The following is a 23788-nucleotide window of genomic DNA, read 5'->3' on the forward strand; positions in this document are numbered from 1 at the left end:
CACATTGGGCCACACAGGAATGCAAGAGTAATTACTGCAATTATGGTGATCTATAATTTGGTATTATGTGCATTTATAATTATTTTTTGATGTTGGCATTTCACCACCTAATACTGTGGAAGAGGGAGAGAGCAAACGAAATTTATGGAATTATCTGGCTAGAAAAAAATTACAAATATCTTCATTCTACTGGCACAGAAAATAGTAATCTATAATGAGTTTCTGCCACAAGAAGCAATAAAATATCAATTGTTCAATCCAGGTAAAATTAAAATGAATTAAATGACAGAAAAATGTGTGGTGGATGGGGAATAATCTTATGTTTCCCAGATGATGGTTTAGGTCAGGGTCCTAAGGCTTTTCCACTGTACTGGCTACTTCTCAGTGGAGAAAATCTTTCCTAGGCCTTTCCTTCACTTTTATGACTAGTATTTCAACTGCATAATGTTAGAAAAAAGTTAGGAGAAAAGAGTTAATTATTTTTTAGATGTCTTTAAAATAATGCAACAAGTGGAAGCACCCTCCAGTTCTTTATTGGTTATCAACATATACATCTAAAGTTTAGAAGCCTAATGCTGGACAATTTGACTGGAAGAGTGATATTTAGCCTCAGGACCAGGGAACTGTGAGAATCCATTATTTATTTCTCAGGGATTTGTAAAGAAGAACTAAAACAAGGAAACCTATTGTGTCATGTTTTAATGTTTTGATGGAGTATTTTTTAAGAGGATGGCAAATCAAAAAAAGGTAAGAACTGCTAGCTAGAAGATACTTTCCTTGGTTGGTTTCTGTGAGGCTGACTGGTGCTTTTAGTGACTAGTGTTTTTGTAACCAAAAGGCCAAGAGAAACAGGTATCAAAGACAGCAATGATTCAGTATATGCTTTGTGATCAGCTGGACATTCTGACGAGATGGATAGGAACCTCGAATTGCAAGAGAATGGGGGAATAGTACTTGTGTACAAAGAACTGTCTCTACATTTCCGTATCAATGATCAGGAGCCTGTAAAATATTTTTTTAAAAAAAGAGCATAGCTGATATGATTAGTTTTATCAAAACATGTCTAGGGCACATTTCCATCCCATATGGTATAAAACCAAATATTGTGTGTGTTTATATATATATTTTCTGTTATTTTTATAAGAAGATGAAGACTTGTTTGCTGTGAGTTTTGTGGGTAGGATAATTAATTAATTATCTCCAGGACACATTTCATTAATGGCAAGGTCAAACCTTCTGGTTCTTCCCCCCTTAAAAAAAGCTTCCTCTATACAATGGGAATATGTAATTTCAGTAGGGAAGAACTGTGTGCTTTCTAGGATTCTCACACCCCTGTGAGGTTATGAGTAGATGTAGTATATTAGTAGGATTTGCTACTGACTTGTACATATTTGTTGCTCTGTCTAGGGAATGTAGGCTTCCCTGCCTTGCTAAATGTTTACCATGTACGTCTTGGTAAACCTGGAGAGTCTTGGCATGGTAGGAAGGGATATTTTTTGGATGTGGAGATGTGAGACTGCCTCCTCATTTTGTGCTGGTCTTTCTCAGCTTTCTCATCACTGTACTGGTTTTTGGCAAGGTTTTGCCAAATATCAAACCAGGTGATGTCACTTGTGACCACATTCCCCTGTCACTTTTAGACAGGAAAGAGATCCTCACTCCTCTTAAAGTGTCAGGGCTGTACCTGCAATAGCTATAAGAAGTCTGCATGAAGAGATATAAATGGGGAGAACAAAGCATTTAAGGATTTCATACAGTAAAGGGACCAGTGTCTCACATGTGCAAGGGAAGGGGCTTACTGCTCCTATTCAACACATCAGGAGGAGTCGGAGGAAGAGTAGGAGGTTGTCTGGTTGTTTTCCAAGCAGCACATTTTTGCAATATAGAAACTAAATTTATCTTTACCTCCATATTCAAGACAGAAGTATCAGGTCTTATGTCTTCTCTTAGCTTATGACTTAATGTCACTATCATCAAAGTATGCAGGGAAAGAAATGACCATGAATGCCTTAAAATACATGAAAACATTGAAGCGATGGCTTAATTCTCCCTGCCCTTCTCTGGTTTCGAGGTTTTGGGATTCAGATTTTGACATTTTCTTCCTGTTTGGAAACCTATTCACATGATTCCAAAAGGTGGTGTTTGAGAGGACATGCTGTATTGTAAAATTCCTAGTAAAGACGTTGAGATGCTGCAACATTTCCAGACTTGTTCTTTGGCTTTCAGAGTAAAGTAGTAGAAATAGCATGCATTTCCATCACTTGTACAGTGACACGTTAAGAAAAAGTTTCACAATTTAAGATGTTTGGTTGGTTTATCTGGTAGAGTTGCCTCATTTCAAAGCAGAGTTTGAAAACAAAACCGAAATTTAGCTTGACATTTGTTTATTCCTTCCAGCATGCTGATGACCCTGATATGTGTATACACAAGGCTGTGACTCATTAAACCGTCGAGGATGCTTACTTTAAGACTCTGTAAATGTTTTCTGCTATATTTGGCAGGGACACTTCAAGATGTCAGAGCATTGAATGACATGTAAAAATGTCACATAATCCGTGAAGAGAAATATATCAATTATAACTAGGTGACACCTAGTTCTATGTTTCTATAGTATTCCATTGTCAATCATGGATCAAATATTCGTCCGTGAACAAAAGAAAACTGGTAATTTACCAAGGCTGGAAACAGCTACATATCTGCAATGATTGAATACAGTATTTAGAATTTAGGTAAGAATCCAGGTTGGAATAGCAAAGAGCTGTTCACATTAAAAACCATTTTGACGGGATTGTCTGCTTTTTGCTTTCAGAATGGCTTATTCTTCATGCCTGGTTTCGTATCACAGTGCATGGACCCACATTATTTTTAAGGTGGACTATTTGAGTGATGAGGCTGGCATTTAGATAATATAAATTATTCCAATGCATGAAGGTTTACATACAGTAAACATCTACTTTAATTCTCTTGAGCCTGTTCTTGTCTTTTCACTAGAAATTAACCCTTTGGTGTGAACCAAATAATGGCATCAAGAATAAAGCACATGCATATTTTGAGAAATTCCTTAAAGTCCCTATAATATCCAAAAGCATTGCTTTTCTCTATCAGATTTGTTTACTAGAAATGCAAACATTTTTACTGATATACCTTTAATAAAAACTAGTGACTTCGAGAGCACTTTTTGTAAAGATGTATAGTTAACTTTTAAATTACTTACTGTGGATTTTTAATTCTTTTGAGGTCTTCACTGTTTTTCACTGAATCTTTATCAAAGTCTTTAACAGAGTTGACAAAACCAGCTGGTGGAAATGGCTGAGTTGCTACAGGTAAGAATAATTCTTTTGCTTTTGTCTGTGTTGTATTTTCTGCAGTTCAGTCCTGGTCCAGGACTAGGAAAACATTGCTATAAATGTCAGTAATTATTAATTAGAATAGATTGTATAGTAATGATGTATTGAATACATGCAGAAAACTGCACTTGTCCAAACCAGAAAGTTACCATCCTCATTTTCTGAAAAATCAAATCAAAAGCAACAAGTTGGATAATTTTGAAAACTGAACAAATCTGAAATGATAGTGAGCTTACAGTAAACAAAGGTGAGATAGCTCTTGTAAATAATCTGTAGCGAAGGAGTCACTCAATTTTGTTACCAAGGAAATGAAATGAGGCTATCGCTAAAGGGAAGCAAGAAGGAAGACACTGCAACTGAGGCAACTGTTACCATTACACAAGTCTAGCTGGTATGGTTATCACTCACCAGTGTGAAACCTGGTGGAGGTATGTTTTATAGAAAATATTTTCTGGATTTCACTCGTGTTTTGTGATGTTGATATGGTATCCTTTGCATGATTCTGCCAGATGAGCCATGTGTTCTACCATAGCTATAGAGGGGATAAACTGGCCTGTCTATCAGAGTATATAATTAATTTCCAGTTTTTAAATATTTTAATAAATAGTAGAATGCTTCCAGAATTCTCAGAATAATTTCCAAAGCAAGCACACGATTCATTTACCTGCCTCCTTGTTGATTGATGATAACAGAAAACTAAAAAAAAATATGTTTCATGTGTGCCAAATCCCTTCTTTTCCTTTACAATGGGGAACACAGAAATTTTGGTAATCTTCTTGAAAGTATATTTGTGCAAAGCTTAAGGACCATTCCCATTCTTTACTCATGTCATTTATTAGTGAAAAGTAGCTAATCTGTCACAAATGCAGGGCCTAAAATGCCTTTGAGGTGGCCAAATCCACACAGACAGGAAACAGAAAATAGATGCATGCAGCTGAATCAAGCATCCAAAATGGCACATGGATGGAAAAGAAATTTGATCAGAATTTTGAAATTAAATGAAAAATCTGCCAAAGCTTTGGGGTCCCGGTAAGATATATCATGAACACCACATAATTCTCAAAAACTCAAGAAAGCTTGTAATCAAGAGACAGTCTTCAGTCAGATATGAGACAAAATTTTAATGCCATTTTATTTCCTGCCTCTCTCCCCCTTTCTGAGCAGGTGAATCTGTCTGAACTAGACTGACAAAGCTCTCAGCTTTGGAGCCTTCCCTGTGCTATGGTATTAGGGTTTTTTGTTGTGTTTGGGACACAAGAAGAGCCACTTAGGTAGCATCTTCTGTTTCTCATAACAAGATAGTGAAGAGATTCAGCAGAAGTTGTGAGTTTGAGAGATGTGGGAGAGAATACCGTCTGGACACTATTTTTAAATCAAAGTTTTTTAAATCATCTTGCTTTTGTTTTAAGGGACAGAACATGTAATTAGAAAGGTTTTATTTATTCTTTTTATGGCAGAAACTTCCTAATCCTTCCCAACACCTTTCTGTGGAAGAACAAAGGGAGACTTTGCATGAGAATATAGTCAGTCAGAAAGGAATGCTAAGGAAAACTAGATAATGGTGAAACTGATGTCTGAATTACCCTTGATAATGTTATCAGGTTAAAAGGAAAGATAGAAGTCACCTTTGCAAGCTCTTCCTGAATGTCATCCCAGAAGAATGCATGATCTGCAGTGGAAAATAAAAAGTGAGCAGACTGTTTAAGGCAAGCAAGGTTGGAGTCAGAACTTGATTAGATTTTGCTACATAATATATTTTGTGTAGTTTGTTGTTTTTAAGGTGTTGAATTTACTGTCTTAAATTAATCCTTCAACTAACGTCATTAAAGCAAGGGAGTGGTGTTGGCAATGAGTGAGGTCAACGGACTTGTAGTGTTATGGCCAGAGTTAGAGCCGGAACAAGACTAGGGATCCAAACAACCAGAGGCTTTGGGGTTGTTTAAAATGTGAACCTCAGCTTTGAATACAAACAGGTAATCACGATTGAAATAGACCCATCATGTGTTATATTAGTACTTGAGGAGAATGGCTTTAGAGTTCTTGGAATAATTTATTGCAAATAACATTATGTAGTATGAATATAAACATTTTAAGAATTCAGTAAGGGTATCTTTATATTTACCATAAACATCTTTAATTAACTGAGATCTACTAAATATTTTTAAAAACCCCCAATAATTAAAACTTAAATCAGAACTCCTTGCTGAAAAGAAACAAAAATGAATTTTACTGGGTTTTAATCTTTTCTGTAACTGGAACAGAGAATCTATACTTCTAGTTCCATGAATGGTAGAGAGCACTACTATTGTAATTTTAAAATTATTTTATTTAAATGAATTGTATTTTATACAATTTTGCCACCAGTAGCAGGGAAGCAGATACATTTTGATTATCACAGCTTGTAGCTCTAAGTACACAAGCTACAATTAAAAGGTTCAAGTTAGAAAAAAGAAAGATATGTTAATGGATACATTGCTGAAATCATTCTTTAAAAAGTAAAATTTTATACCCATTTAAATTAGGAATCATGAAGAAAACATCCTGCTCCCAGATGGGCAAACTTGGCAAAAGAAGAATAATAACAATTAAAAAAAAAAAAGATGTAACAACAATTTGTGCAGTGAGGGAATAAATTGTACCTAAACTACGAAATAATAGACTCCAACTCAGCAAGCACTTAAGCATATGCTTAACTGTAAACAGGTGAGCTGTTCATCTCTCTTTAATGACAAAACTGAGAAGTGAAATGCACTTATGGGGCTGAGACCTAACGTAGGCATTATTGACTAGAGTATTAATCAATTATGAGAGCAATAGAAAAGCAGTGGTAGGTATGTACATGTTGAATATGAGCATTTGTGCTATTGTGTTTGACAGATTTGCTTCTTCCCAATGAACTGTGAAAATTAATCATACTGTCACCAGGGAGATGGACTACAGGTGGGTTTCATAACCCACCAGGCTTTTTTAACTTTAGCTGTTTAAGCTATTCATCTAATCTCCCTCTGTAGCTAAGGGGAAAGGGAGATGTTTCTAGAAGCTGTTTTACCTTTTATCATCCTTTGGAGATACTGATTTCTCTCTTTGACTATAAAAGGAGCCTAGGTGACTCAGCTTAAATTAAACTAGATACATTTTAGCTGGTTACAGTTAGATGAAATGAAGTGTCCTAGGGTGTAGTGTTAGAATAAATGACACAACTATGCACATATTGAAATTGATGAATCTCGTTGCAGGAGATGGATATAAGCATCAAGTTCTGTTTAACTCTAATGGTGCAGATTCTGTCACTAATGGGTTTGTAAAGGTTGGACAGCTCTGCCTCACAATGACACAAAGCACAAATGAACATAAGCATTAAGTTGCTAGCCTGTATGTTTATTACTATGTGCAGTCCTACTGACATAAGAAATTATTGACATTTGTAAGATTGTAAAAAACTGTAAGTTTGAGATCAGAACAATGGTGGATAGACGTGAGACTGACACCTCTCCTGTTCACAAAGCAACAGCCTTCAGCATATATCACCTGGCTAAAATGGCTCATATATTCATTCAAATGCACAGCTACACATAGTATGTGATGTTCACTGGGTCATGCTAGGGGAATACCTTTTGCGACACACCTGGAGCCCCGCAAATGCTTTGCAGCTTTGGTGCTGATCCAATCAAGCACAGAAATAACTGGGAAATGACTCATGCTGAGAGGTGGATGCTTGCTGTTAATCCCAGCTTTTAAAATGTACACAGTTTGTCATCATTTTTCATTGTGGTGAACGTGTGTGTCTGGCCACTTTTGTTTCACAATTGTCTGATGTTTGCCATGGACTGTCTTTTCAGCTTATGTGCTACAGTCATTCGCTTTTCACTTGAAAGGACGTAATCAGACAAAAATTCCTTCAAAACCAGTTTCACTGAAGAAAAGACCTAAGCAGAAGCAGCAAATAGATGAGGTAGGGTGGAGAGGAATGTGTTCTGACCCTGAAACATCTGCTCTTTTAAATGTGATGTTACAAATGTTTAACCACATGTGCATCTTTCACTCTTAAAAGCTCAGCTAAGGAGGAGATGGGGAGTAAGAGACAAAGAAAATGGGATATTAATTATGTTTCCAGATGATACTGAGCAGTGAGATGTTGCAAAATTATAGATGATACTGGACAAGAAAATATGAAAATACCTAGTAAGGCTGAAATTATGGAATAATTGAGATTCATCTGAGGCAAATACACTGTTGTGTGTCTACAGAAAAACACACAGAAACATGAATACTAGATGTAATGCCAGAAAGGAATTTAATAAAACTGCAGTTCGCAATACAGTGTGGCATCACAGGTATGCACATGCTTGAGTCTGAGAAAGTCTTATATCACTGCACTTCTCTCATTTACAACCAAAGCACATGCCTAAGTATTTTATTAAATAGGAATAGTAGGTCTATTGATGTAATTGAAGTATAGCATGGATTTAAACCCATTTCTGAATGAGGGCTTTTGTCATTAAAAAAATAAAAAGCCATTGTCATAACAGGCAAGAAATGCAGAGGCACTGTCTCACAAAGCCTCACAAAGAGGTATCAACAGGTTCTCTAAAAACAATCATTTTTATTCCAAGTTCTGAATGAACAGAAGTAGTACAGAAGCAGAAATGGGAAACAGTAAATGAGATAGAAGATGAAAAATCTGGCCTAGCTCTCTCAAGTAATCACCCTCAACATTGTTCTGTTGCTTTAGATCACAACAGTGAGCGCTATACTGCTCCCAATGTGTGTGAAACTCTGGAGGTAAGAGTCTTCATCTCGCAAATTAAAGACTGTGTGAAATCATCTTGGAACACGGGTGGGTTTTGGTACCATCTTTCTGTTAAAATAGGTGTAAGAGATGCTAGTCTCCATCTTAAACAAAGGCAAATGCAAGTTCCTTAAATATCTAAATTGCCTGCAAAGCATTGGTTTGGTCGATACTGTACTGGCTACGACATGCGTACAGAGCAGATGTAAGCTCCTGCAAAGAACTAAGACGAGTGTGCAGGATAGGAAGGAAGCTTCCCCACCACCTGACCGAGCCCCAGTGTGTGGAACTGATGGGAGCTCTGGGACTCAGTATTAGCATATGAATAACAGCGCTGAGGTGGTTTCCTGCATGCCAGGAAGCAGAGCTTTGTCCTATCTTGTAAAGGAATAGAGTTTCACGAAAGGTATTTGCACAGCACGTCTAGCAAAGCACAACTGAAGCCCCGTTGGGACGAAAGTGGTGGCATAACTGCAGCGTACGCAGTTGGGAAGTCCAGGACAAGGGCAGGCAAGGGGTAGAGTGCATATGTGGGCCAGGAGCAACAACACTGAAAAGCAGTTGAGTCACAGCTGAAGAGTAATACCATACAGACTCAGGTAGCAGGAATTCAGGGGAAGTTAGGCATATAAAGAGCTCTGTGCAGTCATGGTTTGTTTTCTTCTGGTAAATGCCCCATCACTGCAATGTCTTCTGCAGTGGAGACACAGAAAGCACCCCACTGCCCTGTCACTGTTACTCCTGAACTGGAACAGCCATCTTATGCAGTCATGCTGAATCCAACTTCTTGTGCAAATTCAAAAATGTGTAAAAAGCTGCTACCACAGCACATTCAAAGTTCTGTAAGAACATTAACTATTAACCATCCTAATCTTCCTGTGAGACAAGCGGGTCAATTGATTATTCCGGTTTTCAAAGAGACAGGGCTGAGGTGAAGGCATTTTACCTGGGTCCCCTAATAGCTTGGTATGTTAAAGGATGAAATCTTCTGAAATTTCAGCTTCCTTTTTAAAATCAGGGTTTTGATTCACTTACAGATACCCTCACCCCCAAGCATGTAAATTTCTCTCTTTGTGTTTGTAAAGATCCAGGAATAATTTGTATAAATTTAGGAGCATGGACAATCGGTGATAGCAATTAGTGGTACGAATTTCTTAAACCAAGGAAGAATGCTATTCAGCTGCAGGAGGAAAGACAGCAGCAAACTTGTACCATCACCTACCTAAGATTAATCACTTGTTACTGTACAGCACTTTGTAATCGTGACTACTAACGAAGACTGATATAGCCATTAGCCAGCATCTCTAAGTAATATTCCTCACTTAGCTTTTTTAAGTATTAGTGGCTCGCTGCTCTGGTGTTCCTTTTCACCCAGAGGCCCCTCGGCATCTCTCCCTCCATCCCACCTCCCTCCTTGCGATGCTTCCCCATTTTTCCCAGAGGAGGCAGGCAGGGTGGGGGAAATCCGGCCAACATCTGCCCAACATCTCCCCCCCTTTCTTCCCCGCACCCCTGGCAGACGAGATACCCAGCTGTGCTGCTGCTGCTCCCTCCCGGGGCGAGGCGCGGCCCCTTTAAGGCGGCGCGGGGTGCGCTGTCCCTTTAAAAGGCGGCGGGCGGGAGGCGGCGGCGGTGGCGGCTGCCGGGGCCATCGCCTGCCCGCCGGGTTTTCCCCCCCTTCCTGCCGGCCCGTCGTTCGCAGCCGCCCGTTAAAAAGAGGAGGAGGAGGCGGCAAGATGGCCGAGCTGGGCAGCAAAGGGGTCACCGCCGGGAAAATTGCCAGCAACGTCCAGAAGAAGCTGACCCGGGCGCAGGAGAAGGTAGGGGAGAAGTGGGGTGCGGGGCCGCCGCCTCCCCGGGATGCGGGGGGCGATGCGGGTCGCGGGGGTGACACCCCTCCCCAAAGCAGAGATGCGGCTCGCAGTAGGGGCAGCGGCGCCCCTGCCCCCCCGCCCCATCGGGGGGCTGGCAGCTGCCTTCTCTGCCTGCGGATTTAGGGCCCTTTTGCATCCCGAGAATGCGAAATACCGCTGTTGTGAGCCGTGAGGGTTTGCCATCCGTCTGCACGCTCAGGATAGGGAGAAACATGGCATCGGATTCATCTGGGGGGGGGAGGGAGGGCAGAGAGCCGCACGTTTGTTTTAGATATGTGGATGCTTATTGTTTCAGCAGGAGGAGACCTTCTCTCTGTGGTATTTCGGTTGTGCTTATGCGGCAATTTCAAGAGCAGTACTGTGGGTTTTTTGCGATAGCGCTAAATACGTAACCTCAAAGGCGGTGAGGAAAACGAGATGGATGGGCACTTGCTTCCTTATCTTCCAACAGCATAGCATGATAGCTGTTACTTGCTTTACTGACGTTGAGCTCCAGATTTTGGAATGGTGGTAAAGCAAAAGCTATACAGGCTTTAAAGATTGTGCCGCTGTCTGCTGTGGGAGGGGTGTTTTTTGAATCCCGGGAGCCCTTTCGCTGCTCTCCACCCACCCCTGTGCCAGGCGAAGGTGCCAGGAATATGCAATGGATACTTTTCGTGTTCATCTCTGGCATGCTGCATCTGATGCCAGACGCCTGCTCTGTGTAGGGATTATCAGACGTTTTATGCAGGGACATTGATCAGCTGCTTTTATCTCAGGCACGCTCATCTTGGTTTTCAGTGATTTGCTGTGAGATGACATTGACTGAATAAGGAATGGTGCATCTTCGAGGGAGGGAGGGAGGAGGGTGAACAGATCTGCCCACTGCTGCTCTTGTTCCCTGAGAGTTATCTTTAGCAGCTAGATTTAATCTAGGAGGTTTGGGATTGGATGCAGTGCTGGCCTCAGTCTTGTACCAATTGACGACACTGTTACAAAATGCTGCTGGGTCAGAATGGCAACCCAAACCTGTCGGGCCTAATGTTGCACATGCTGCTTCCACTAGTTTAAACTTATTTACTGAGACTAGGAGCTTGATTTGAACTTGCCAGATTGCTTGGGAAAAAACCTAAGTGAAGAGCAGATCCGGTGTGGAACTGTCTGCAGCAACAAGGTCCTGGCTTCGCTTTGTACACGAGAGTGAGCGTGGCCACATCTGTGGTTTTGGCCCTTACTGTGGTTCCAGGAGGGGACAGGACAGGGAATCTGTCTCCTGGTATCTCGTCCACCCTGAAACACAGATGCTAAATTCAGTCTGTGTTAGCCACCAGATGGCAACCATATTTTTAGTTAAGTTAGGTGGTAAAGGCTGAGCTCCTTGGCCTGCTGATGAAGTTATTGTATTTATTGGTGCAGCTTGGAGCCAAGTGTGGCCTGCCAGGCCCTTCCCTGGCTTCTTATCTGAACGCACACAGGTTCTTTTCCTAGGGAGAATTTTCCACAAATTCCTGTCAACTGGAGATCCAGTTCACTTCCTTGCTTATTCCCTGGTGGTGACTGGGGATGTGGGAACTGTGACAACAATAATAATCGAGAGTTAAGCTGTGTATTGCAGGTGATTTGCACGATCTGAAATCGGTTGTTTGTCTCTTTACACAGAAAAAGCACGGCTTGTTTTCCTTTTCTCCTTGGAGGGAAATAAAACCCAAAACACTTGCTTAATAAGTTATCACAAATTCTGGACCCTTCAGCTGTTGTTACACTAATGCAAATAAAACAATTTTGCTCTCTGGGCTCTCAGTAAAGAGAAAAAAGGCATTGCTTGCTTCATCATCTGACTTGCCCCTTCATACTGCTACAGCTTCACCTCTAACAATTCCTCTTTCGTGGAGTGTTAAGTATTTTACCCTTGTCTCTAAGGGACAGACTTTCACTGAGGCAAATGTGAAAGTTAACTTTCAGCTTGTGAGGAAAGACAGCTGAATAGGAAGTGTCAAGGAAGGCACCAGTGGTTATGACCCTATACTGGTGTTAGTCTTGTGGCATTTAGCTTTAAACTGTGATACTATGTTTAGCAGGAAGGGTAAACCGTGTATCTGGAGATAACGACCAGGTGTTTAAAAAATAATAATAAAAAAAAAAAAGGTAAGTGGAAGTGTGCAGAGGTAGATCTGGGTACACACAGACCAAGCACTTAAAAATGTATTAGATTTTTGTGAAGGGAACTTTCCTTTTTGAGGCTTAAACAAGCTGACAGTGTTCCTTTTGCGTATCTTATTTGGATTTGAATCTAGGATAAAAATTCTTCCCTTCAGAGTGGTATCTCCCTCCCAACTTGAGCCCTGAGGCTTTGACTTCAGCTTCCTTCATGGTGAATTTAAGCCTTGTGTTAAGCAAAGAATGATGTCTCTTTGTTCAACGCAGAATTCACACTGAAACACTGTACACATCCTTTTTTCCCTTCTGAGATGGCTATTATGTAAAGTATGTAAGATATTTCTTCAGAAGTACTGTTTGTTTTGAGCCTTTCAGCAAAACTATTGGCTATTTTTGGAAGAGGCTTTCTCAGTTCCACAGGAAATATGGGGCAGAATGGTTGACTATGCTGTTTGCAAATGGGCTGTGCACCCTTTTAACCTCTCTCTCTATTCAAAGGTAGCCTCAAGTACAAGAGTTTGCAATAATTTGCCCATTGTCCAGTGAAGTCTATCAGATAAGTTGATGCCTCTGTCCCAGGTGGGGAGGAACCCACCTAGCAGGAAGGACCCATGCAACTGTTGCTAACTCATATATCATCCTTTGCAACTAACAATTAAGAGATTTAGGCTGGAAGTTGGGCTTTGTTCATCCTGTAGTTAGCTGAAGGGTTTTCAGACTGAGATGTTAAGCTCTGAACTCTTCATGATTCTAAACTTCTTAAAATAGAGTAAAATTGTAATGCCTTCAATGTCATGGTGTCTTGGAGAGAGCCTAGTGTTTGCAAGCCCTTTTAAACTTTGCCAGTAAGGATTTGAAGGGTTTTTTTGTCTGTAATCCATCATCTTGGTTAAAGTTTATATTTCTGCTATGTGATCAGTTTTTATTTTATACTTCTGAAATTTTTAAAAATCTCCCCAATTTTCCACAGTTCTTATTTTTCTTGAAGAGTATTCTGTTTCTGGATGTGTCAGTCTGCACATGCACAAACATTTCTGCTTTGAACAAATTGAAACAGCATCTTGGTGACTTGATGCAATCCTGGTGCAAGGGTAATTTCCCTGTGGGGTTCCAGGAGAGCATTGAGCTCCAGGAGCAAATGAATTGCAGTTTTGTTGCTTGGCTGGCAGTGAGGGTCCTCCTCACAGGATCAAGCTCTTTGCTTTTCTCCAGCAGGTTAGGCAGAGATTCAGGGTGGAAAGATGACATTGGCTGTGCAGGCACTGACTGACCATTTAAATTGTGTACAGATGAATAGGTGCATCTGAGGAGATGAATTGTAAAGTTGACATTGGAAGGAGAGGTTTTTCCTTGGGAGCTTTTTTGTGTAGAAAGGGATGAACTTTTTTGTCCCTTTCTAGACTTAGGAACTTCCTACACTCTGTCTATACTGTAGGAGTGGTGGTCTCTTGCTCTCTTTCCATTACAAAGCTGGGCAAAATGAGGAGTCTGTGTTCTGTGACACGAATAGGCTGTCATATTTTTTCAAGTTTTTACTGTGATGTACCAACAAACCAAGGCATCCCCTTTTCTTACTCTCTGTCCCTAACCAAAGGGAAAGGATTTGTTCCAAGACCTGGCAAAGCTTAGTTTGGACATCCAAACTCCCTTGTGTTAGGGGGTATCATTTAGGTTGTGGACTCTGCCACTGACTTGCCATGTTGCCATGAGATGTCACTTCTGTTTTCTGTTCTTGGTTTACTTTGTTTATCCCACTGATGTTTACCCACATCCATGTTTTCGAAGTTTCTGTGATTACACCTTCTGTCAGAGCAAAGTTCTGCTGTCCTCTGGCTGCACAGTCCAAGGAGGCTGGGCTGTAGTCCTGGTGTCTTGTAGGGCCAGTATGACCATAGCTGTTGGTTGTTAGGCTTGCTGATGCTTATTCCGTGCTGGCTACAGTGAAGAAAAAAAAAAAAATTATATTCCAGTAAACCAAAGGCTTTGCTAAAGAATTTGCAGGCCGGCAAGGGGAAATAACCAAGGACACTGGCCCTGAAAAGGAAGGCGGAGGACTGCTTTTGGCAGACCACTGTGGCCTGACGCCTCAATGCTTTTCCCAGTTAATTTGTCTCATGTAACAATTGTAGTAGCACAGACTGTGTGCAGAAAGGATCTTTTCCTTTGCCCGAACCTTAGGCTTTGTTTCTTTCCCCTTGTAATCCCTTGCTGGACATGAGGAGGTTGTGATTTGCATGGAACAGGCTTTACAGAAAGCATGGCTTGCATTTTGAGTTTGCCCTGAGAAGACCTTTTTTTTTCCCCCTTAGAAGGCATGCTCCAATAGGTGGAGCATGGCAGGTGAGAACACCTAGAATGAAATCACGGCCCTGTTGAAGCAACTGTGAGTCTATACCAATGAGCAGCACCCAAGAACCTTAAACCCATTTTAAATACAGCTGACTTCAGGATTCAGCTGTCAAAGGCTGCCTGATCTGTAGAACCTCTGCAGATGGGGAGGAACGCTTTACATAAAAATGGTAGATGCAGAAAGCTCTCTTATTGAGAAGTAAGTATCACATCTACCTACCTGGGAGAAGTTCCTTACTGGTTTTCCTTTGGGATCCTTCTGTCTCTTCAAAGCTTCTATATTTTTTTTCTTGGCTTTGCATAGGGTGGGATGGTTTGGTGGCAATCTGCCGCCTTGTGCCAGTGAAGTAGAAATGGCCTGAAGAGCTGCAAGACTTGTTCTCTTGCTGATCTGACATTTTTTTTTTTTTTTTTTTTTCCTGGAGGACTCCCTGGATGACAAAGAAAGGGCTTTTTACTTTGTATCTGTTAGCTTGCTTGCTCAAGAATGCAGGGCTTAGGTAATGGGTAGAGTCTCGAAGGTACTTTGTGCCTAAAGGTTGCTGGAAAACAAGCACTGGATGGAGGAGATAGATCTGAATTAATTCCCCTAATGTTCAGATGATTCCAGTATGAGCTCAGACTGTATTACTAGGTATCAGATAATCTGCATGGGGCAGGGAGGAGGTGAAATAGGAAACCGGGTTCCACATGTTGCCTTGCCCATGGCATGGTTTGATTGGTAGGGCACAGTGCCCTGCTGAAGGTGCCCCTCTGTCTGGGTGTTGGCAACAGAGTTCTTTTAAGAAGCGAATCTCACAGATGGATGCATTTTCCGATTGTAAGAGGCCCAGCCCTATTCCTGCTCATTTTATCTTCCCTGTAAATTCTAGTTGTAGAGACATTCCTCTTCAGTGTAGTTCTTGTGAGATCAGGTTCATAACTGAAATCTTCCAGATCCTTCTTTAAAACTTTTGATGATGCTCTAGGCAGGATAGAGTTAGTGTTACAGAGCTCATCTGTCAGGAGGGTGCCATTAAACTTGTCTGTCCTCTCCCTCCATCATAGATTGCTGATTGTTAAGCAAGGTTTTGTGTTTCCAGGCAGAAATGTTTTTTTGCAACATCACGAATGCTCTTGGCACGTGACTAGCAAATTACATGGCTAGCCAAGCCATTGAGGAAAGCTGTGTGAAGCCGGAGGTGTTCAGCATCTAGCTGGACTGGGGTCTTTGGGAATAATGCAGGTTTTCCTTTGTTCCTGACTCTTTGGACAGAGACAAGACCCTGTTGCTTGGGATCAAATGTGTCGTAAAGCTCTGGTTCTAGAAACTTTTGTAGTGACAAGAGGGTAGCTTAGGTTGACAGGTATTAGAGTGGCTATTTTTTTCTGCTGTTGTGATGGTGTTCAGACACCTGAGCTGCCCGCTGTGCGAGTTCTGCAACTTCGCAAGGATCGTCTTACAGTCCTGGCTGTCTACCTGTACATGCAGGGGTCAGAATGTCTTCCCAGAAGTGCTGTAATGGCAACTTGACATTATCACGAAGATAGACTCAATCTGCCCAAGCAGAGCAGACTTGTAGGCCTGTCTTCTTCAACAGACCACAGCTCAGCTCCCTAAGTGGGCTGGCAAATTCAGTGTGCAGACCAGCTGCTTCTGTTGTGGGATAAGACTGTATTAATGTTGACCAGGAGACTGTGCATTCTCCACCCCAGAGCAATGAGATGGGAACAAATACTAAAATACAAATAAAGCCTCCTCTGAGAGCTGCTGGCAGGTGGAATAGTGCATCGAGGTCTGTTTTGACATCAGCCTGTCTTATAGCCTTGTCTTGAGGGACTGTATATTTGCTTTTCTCCAACGGCAGTATTGAATGTGTGAGTGCCAGCAAACCTGTACCAGTCTGGCATTCATACTGCTGAGCTAAAAGGGGGAATCTCTCACAGGAAGGGGTTGGAAGAGAGAAGAAAGTAATATATATTGTCTTGCGAGTTAAAATCAATTTTAAATATGGCATTAGTTGACTATCTAGCACTGTCAGAACAGCAGTGAGGAACCTCTGTAGATTTGCCTGAACTGTTGGCAGTGGTGCAAGGGATGAATAAATCTTGGCAGGTGTTTTTTCAGCAGGTGCATGCAAGTGACTGATGGACCTCAGACAGTTCAGGTTTCCCTTGGAACATCTCCTGGCTTTGCTAGCCTCTGAAGCTGCTTGATCTTCACAAAGCTGGCGAGTACTGCAGGGTAGGTCCCATCCCACATTCCTGGGGAAAAATTGTAAATATGGTTATTAGCAGAAAATAAGATTAATGAATCTTTGTTTGTTTGGTTTAGGTTTACATTTTCATTATGCCAATTTCCTTGCATAGTTTTGTTTCTTATCTGCTACTCTGTGTCTCTTTAGATTTGTAGTTCTGTGCTCTGAAGGAACAGCCCTGGTAAATGGGAATAGAAACTGTCCAACCCTGAATAGGTTGTACAGTTGTTTAATTCATTTTTCCCCACTTCTTCCCCCCCCCCCCCTTTTTTTTTTTAAAGTTTCTCCTTGATTATCTTGGGAGCTTGCATTCAGGAAGGTTCTGGATGCTAGTTATATTTTGAGGAATATTTGGAAGCCAGAGCTTGGGGCATTACACAGACCAGGACAGAGGTCTCGCAGAATCACTATGAAGCAGCTTTATGAAATGAGAAATAAGTACTGTGTTTGTTCAGACCTCTGCAAGTACACATGTATAACATAGATTTTTCTACTATTTAGGCTGTGCTGGAATAAACTTTGCTCAGACCTGTGGCTGGCAGATTAAAGTTTTTGAAAGTCAGCATTTTCAGAGGGGTGCAGTTAAGAGAGTCATAAAAGCCAGACAGTGTCGCCTTTCTTTTTCTATAGAAGAAAGGAGAAGTCTGGGTGGCAGTTTGTTCTTAATATAGGCTGCCAGGCAGGATGGAGAGTGCAAACTTCACCAATAAGGAGGAAAGCAGTACTTAACAACAACTAATCCTTCTGTGAAAACCATGGGCTGCATTTAATCTCTTGATGATACATAGATATCAAAGTCTGAAGTACTGGCCTCTCTGCAAGCATTTGACGTGCAGATTCAGAAAGCTGGTAACCTGTTCTGAAATAATTTATTTTTTTTAATTCTTCATTGATCATGTTTGGTTTATTTTAAGCAGATTTAGATCTTTTTGTTAAACTTGCTTTAAGAGCCACACTAGTTTCTCAGTTCTTTTCAAAGTTACCTTTTCAGGAGGGAGATTAGAGGTTGATATAGATGAAGTACAAACATTTTTCACTGGGCAATTGTTAATACTCTGCTTTGAAACTGTGTTAGACAGAACTGCAATGCTTGTTTGCCAGCAGGGACGGAAAGGGAACTTCAATGGTACAGTAACTGCAGTGTTTGAAAACACAGCTAAAAGTCTTTATGCTTTTTTTTTGCCTTTATGCTACTTGGCTTGATTGTACATTTTATCAGGCCAGAAACAATAATACATGACTTAACCAACTCAGAGCTGAGTTTGAAAGTATTTACAGAATGAATTAGCAATTCTATCCCATTGGATTTATTTGGAATGGTGCCAGCGACAGATGTGAACATTTACTGAATAAGGTATAAAAATTGACATTTGAAGAAAAAAGCAGAAGTGCTGATCCTGTAGCGCTCTCGTACTCTTGCAGGTAATGTTACCCATTCTTGCAAGTTATAGCAAGTCTTTTGATCCTACCATCTCCGGGGGTCTGAGTGGGGAAGGACCAATCTTATTTCCATTCAGACTTTCTCAGCCATTGTGAGGGAAAAAAAGGGCAAAAACTTGAGGGGGAAAAAATAATGTATTTTAAAAATGCAGGAAATTCCTTTCCTGGAATTTGAGTGCTCCCTCATTAATTTTGAATTTTCAGGCATTTGAGTGGTGTCTTGGGGAGATACTTTCTTCTCCCTCTGTCTGTGGGTGCAACATGACTCCTCTGGTCCAAATGTTAATTCTGATATGAGAGACCAAAAAGGGGTGATTGAGTTATTGCGGCAGGGGACAGCATGTTTGAAAGGTTGCTTTGAAAATATATTTTGAAAAAATTCTGATAAGAGGGATTTTTCTTTTATGTCTGTTTAGACTGAACAGCCATTGCAAAAGGCCAGATCTAGCTGGACATTAATAAACTTGAGCCATTGAGAGAATGTACCCACTCTGATAATGTTTCCCTCATCATGCATACAGACAGTATGATTATTTGTTAGTATCTGTAGTGTGATTGTATTATATATTACCAAAAAAGGCCATTTCAAATCCTGAAACAGTTCCAATGTAAATATTGGACAGCCTCAGTTAATTAAGATGCTTCTGGTTTATTTCAGTAAAATTCTGTCTTCCAGAAGACTTAAAGTGTTTTGAGATATTTTTGTAGCAGTTTGATAAGGATGGTTTTATAGGCAAGGGTGCAGGGCTATTTTTTTAACAGCAAAATTTTCATGAAAATACATAAGCTGAAGAAATTGAAAAAGAGTTTGGCTTTCTTTGGAGAGGAAGAGCAGCTGTATGTGCAGGGATGGGAGGGGAGGGTTTGGAGACTGACTGTGGTGGTGGTGGTGTGTCAGAAAAAGTCAGAGGGGTGACGTGATCAGTTGAGCCCTGTAGTGGTTCACTACATCCAGTTGCTCATGGTCTGGGGCTTGTCTGTGAATGGGTATCAGAGTCAGTTGCTAGACTGGAACTTTTTACTAAGGTGGAACCTTTCACTCTCCTTATTCCCTGACCCTTGGTGAACATAAATAATTCAGGGAGGAAGTGTGTGCTGTCAGGGCTTGGATGCTCTTACAATGAGGCTGTGGGTATAGTAGGTGAAAAAAGCTGTGTTGCTGTGCTGGATGAAAGTGACTGACTTAGAGCTAGGCTGGTTTTAGCTGCAATGTCTTCTAAGCTGTGAGTCTCAAGTCTCCAGCTGAGGCCTTAATTTCTGAGGATGCTCTTTGGGAAACACATTGTGGTGCTTTTCCTCTCCAAAGACAAGGTGGCCCAGATTCTCAGCAAGTACTCTGGCAAAGAAGGCAGTGGGCTTACACTCATGCACAGCAGGAGAACTTGGTCTACCGATCCCAGTTCTCAAATTTGCTGTTACTCATCCTTTAGCTCTTCTAAGTAGAAGCAGTCCTCTCAGGTGGAAAGGATGAAGAGCTTTTCAAAAGCCACTTGGGAAGAACCAACAAGAGCTGCTCATCTGTGTTGTTCTTTATGTTCCCACTTCCGTGGGACAAGCTACATTCTGTAACCCAGCCTGACCTTGGAGGGCACCGTTTCTAAATCTTTCCCCTATGCCTGATCCCTTGCAGCTATTGCCCTCTGGCTTATGGAGTCCCTACAGCTGATCCAAATGTCCATGTCTTTTCCTTTGCCCCACTGTGCGTGTTACATGTTCCAGATCTGTCCTCCAGATTTGAGGAACTCCCATCCTTGTTCATCAAGGTGGTCGTGAACCCGTACAGGAGCTTTCCTACCCTCTTAAGGGCTCTGTATCCAGCCTGTCCCTTCTGGAGTCCCTCTCTCACATCGTTCTGCCTTATAAGAGCTCCTCTGCTCTCCTCCCTCCCAGCAAACACCTGCTTCTTTATCTCTTTCTCCAGCTCAGGCATGGCCCCAAATGCCTTTTATGTTTTGTCCCAATTTGGTTGTTTCATTTTGCATTGGGGCCTGCATAAAAATAAAAATACTTCTTGCAAATGTATCAGCATTTAAAATGAGTGTTGCAGAGGAGGAGGCGGAGGACTTGAGAAGGGGGATTTGTGCAAACAGCACTATTTATGCTATCCCTCTTACTAGTGTTACTGCTGACTATAGATAGGGTTTAATTAAGCTATGTTAAATGCCTACCCAAGTAATAGACATCAATGTTGCTGAAGTTCTGTTGCCTGGAATGTCACATTGATGCCAGCTGAATTAAGTGGTGCCATTTGGCCTTAGTAACTACAGAGCTGTAATGTAGCTACTAACCAGCTCCACAGTTTTACCCACTTTATCTGATCTCTGATTTAGTATTTGTTTAAGGCTGGGGCAGACAGAAGGTAGGGTGGAAACGTACTTGCTTTATTGGAGACTCTTTGACATTTCTTGCTTCTTTATTTTCGGGGTATTTATAGATACATATTCTCCCTAGTCTCTGGTTTGCAGAAAAGCAGGAACTCTAGTGAATTCAGTGATTTTACTTGCCTGCTTTGATTAAGAGCAAGCCAAGTGGAAAAAAAATTGCTCAGAAAGTTATGAATTACGCACACAACTGCATGTGGCCAAGATGGCTTGGTTGCACAAGCACGCCTAAGACCTGTGTCTTCAGTGGTCTGTCTCTTGGGCAGTTATGTGGTAGAGTGGTAGACATGGGCAGTTTGTGCACCCCAAACTCGACAAACCAAGGCTGAATGGTCAAGATGACCCTAATAGAGCCTGTGTGTCTTCTGGTGAAGCTGTGAGTTTTCAGCACCTCTGGTATCAGGACACCTGCTTAAGGTATCAAGGTTGAAGCATTCAGAGTCTGAAAACTCTGGTTTAACCTCTTAAGATTCTTAATCTCCCACACTTCTCGAGGTAGGTATCTGCTTCTGACTCTGGGTTTGTTCTGGTGAAAGAGATACCACTTCTGAACGGTTATCCTGCTGCCCTGTTTCTTTCTCAGCACACCTGATGATAGAGCACTTTGTGTGAGTCTCCATCCACTTGCCTGTAAATAAAATCTTGTCTTTGTCAGATCAACAGTTTGAAATGACACAGCTACTCTCACTGGAGCAGCAGTTTCACATCACTCTTAAAACACATTTACCACTGAGATGTGTCATCTCCAGCTGCTTCTTTTCTCCTCCTTTCTGCATGCTGCTGCCCCATTATCATCCTTCTGGTTGTGCTGCTTTACCAGTCCTCACAAATAGGTGCATTTGATAGTAAGTTCTGGATGGCAGACTAGAGGGGCAGCAACAAGTACAGGGACAGGGGAAAGATTAGCAATCCAGAGTGCTCAGGAGAGGATCTGCCCTGAGGTAAGGGTAAAGTGGAAGTAAGCCCAGCTTTGACCTGATCCAAGTATGGCTGAATCAGCAGGACCACGGGGCAGTGGGGTGGTGCCTGAGCTGGGGCACTGGCCTCTTCCCCAGTGCAGCTCAACTAGACCCATAGCTATAAACCAACTTCTTAATTTTACATTCTCTTTCCATTATATTGTGACTCTCTGAAACCCCCAACTGAAGGTTATAAAATAGATGAGGAAAAAATTGAAAGTGGAGTCTAAATGACATTTGCCAGGGTTTGTTTTTATTTTCAGAAGCTTGGGTGGTGAAAAAGCAGGGTGTTTCCATGTTCTTCTTAAAGATAAATAGGAGCCTGAAGAGTAAAGGGTGGGAGAGGGAGATATCTATGCTTTCTTTTTAACTGCTAAAATCTGTCAAGCAAAGGAAAAGATGAATAAATAAACCCCAATATTTTTCCTAATAAACTTTCATAAAGCAAGGCGAGCTCATGCATTTATAGAAGGGGAAAAAAAAGTCCACTTAAACTTGGAGGGAAGATGATGTATCAGTCGAATGTTTGGGGGTGGGAACATAGATATATCTAAGGAAGAAAAAAGCAAGAAATAATTCTTCCTTCACTTTCTTGTATACTGTTGGTTATAGCTGAGAATCAACCCTTGAATTTGTGCTAGGGTACAAGCTTAGTGCATGGGCTGTACCTGTTGTACGGGGCAGGCATAATGCAAAATTACCTAAAGAAATAAGAGAGAGGTATAGGAGTAACATAACAAGACTAAATCAGCTAATGTAGCAGGAGCCTTTGAAAGGAGCCTGGTTTTGATGGTGCTTGGATGGCCTAAGGGTAGATGGACACTGAACTGCATGCAAGTGTGTGAGGGTAGCACAGTGTGACTGTAGAGACCAAGCTATGATGTCGTTCAGTGAGAAGAGAAATTGCTTTTCTATACTGTTTGTCACAGCACTACTCCTTCTGCATCATGACTTAATTTAGACTTGATGCTAGAAGCTAAACTGCAAAAACTGTGGGTGGAGGGAGAAACAACCTAAAATGTTGAAAACAGTCAAAGGGCTAAAATTTTCATATAAGAAAATTCTGGAACGTCAGGATTTGGGTCAGTGCTATAAGCACACTGGCGGCCCCAGGCGGTTCACTAGCTCAAGACTTGTCCTTCTTCCAAGTGTCCTCTGTGGGAGAGGAGACGGTTGGTTTGAGGCAGTGGTTACATATGTAAGAGAACCTTTCTGCTTAACTGATTTGCCATGTGCAAAGGGGGTGAGAGACAACGCTTGCAAAACATCCGGGGAACTGAGGATTTATTTGTGTGTTTTTGTAAACATGCTGTAGAATTGCCTTAGGAAAATAGCTCTTGCATCCTGGAGATGTATTGTGTATTTTCCTTAGACTGCCAGCATGGCTGTCATCTTGTCGAAAGCAGTCATCCTAAAGGCTGATATTAGAAATATAGGTGTCTTAATTTTCACTTGCAACAACGAATGCAGATTTTTCAGCTAGATCTTTGCTTCTACGCAGATTTCAGTTTAGATCAAACAACTGATGTTCATCTATTTCCATGGCTGACTTTTTGTTTCTGTGGTTTTGGGCTAGTATCCCACTTGTACTGGCCTGTTTGTTGTGAGAGCAGTTTCAAAGAGGCTCGTGCTGCATCTTGGTCATTTCTGAAAGTCGCTTGAGGGATTTTTATCTGCAGTTAAGTAACCACATCCTTAATGTTACTGCCCTGTCTTAACAGGTAAGGCTCTCCCACCCCCATTTCATTTCGTTTTTAACATAAGTGGCAGCAAAAATCAGTTGTTACTGTCAAATGAAAAAACTTTGGCTTTACCCTTGATTGCCAGACTCCTGGCTGAATTCACAGTGAATCTCAGAACTTGGGCTGGCAGGTATGGGTGAAAAATCTCCCCCACTCTCAGCCCTTTCATGCGCATGGTAAGCTGATTGTGACTTTCTGCACGTAAAGGGGAATGAGGAGTGAGGCTACGGCTGCACAGATTAATGAAATCCAACTGATTCTCTTTCTGGGACAAAAGAGGAAGCAAAACAATGTTGCAGTTCCTTGCCACCTTAATTTAATTTCATATTTGATAGGTGCCAACGGCAGCTTCCAATTTCTGCTTGTTCATGTTGCACCAGTGTGGTTTCTTCTGCAATGGGTGCTAAGGCTTCTTTTTTGGTTCCTGCTCGAAGGCCGCTGCTACCAGGGAGTGGTTAATGTTCAGAAAAGCAGTCTGTTCTGATAGTAAGGAGGCTGAGTGGCTTCTCCTTCAGTATCCCAACGTATCGACTT

The 23788-nt window shown here is 41.5% G+C and overlaps 1 protein-coding gene across 10 annotated transcripts in view; it reads left to right on the forward strand.

Moving 5' to 3' along the window:
• The first annotated feature begins 9769 nt into the window (after nt 1-9769).
• BIN1 (bridging integrator 1) overlaps nt 9770-23788 on the forward strand; it is a 101588-nt gene continuing 87569 nt past the window's right edge. For all 10 annotated transcript variants that reach the window (XM_074873525.1, XM_074873526.1, XM_074873529.1 and 7 more), the window contains exon 1: nt 9770-9956. In XM_074873525.1, coding sequence (XP_074729626.1) covers nt 9873-9956 — 84 coding nt within the window. In that variant the 5' untranslated portion in view covers nt 9770-9872. The remainder of the gene's footprint in view (nt 9957-23788) is intronic.

The sequence above is a fragment of the Strix uralensis genome, chromosome 6 (genome assembly GCF_047716275.1).
Source record: "Strix uralensis isolate ZFMK-TIS-50842 chromosome 6, bStrUra1, whole genome shotgun sequence".
Taxonomy (NCBI): Eukaryota; Metazoa; Chordata; class Aves; order Strigiformes; family Strigidae; genus Strix; species Strix uralensis.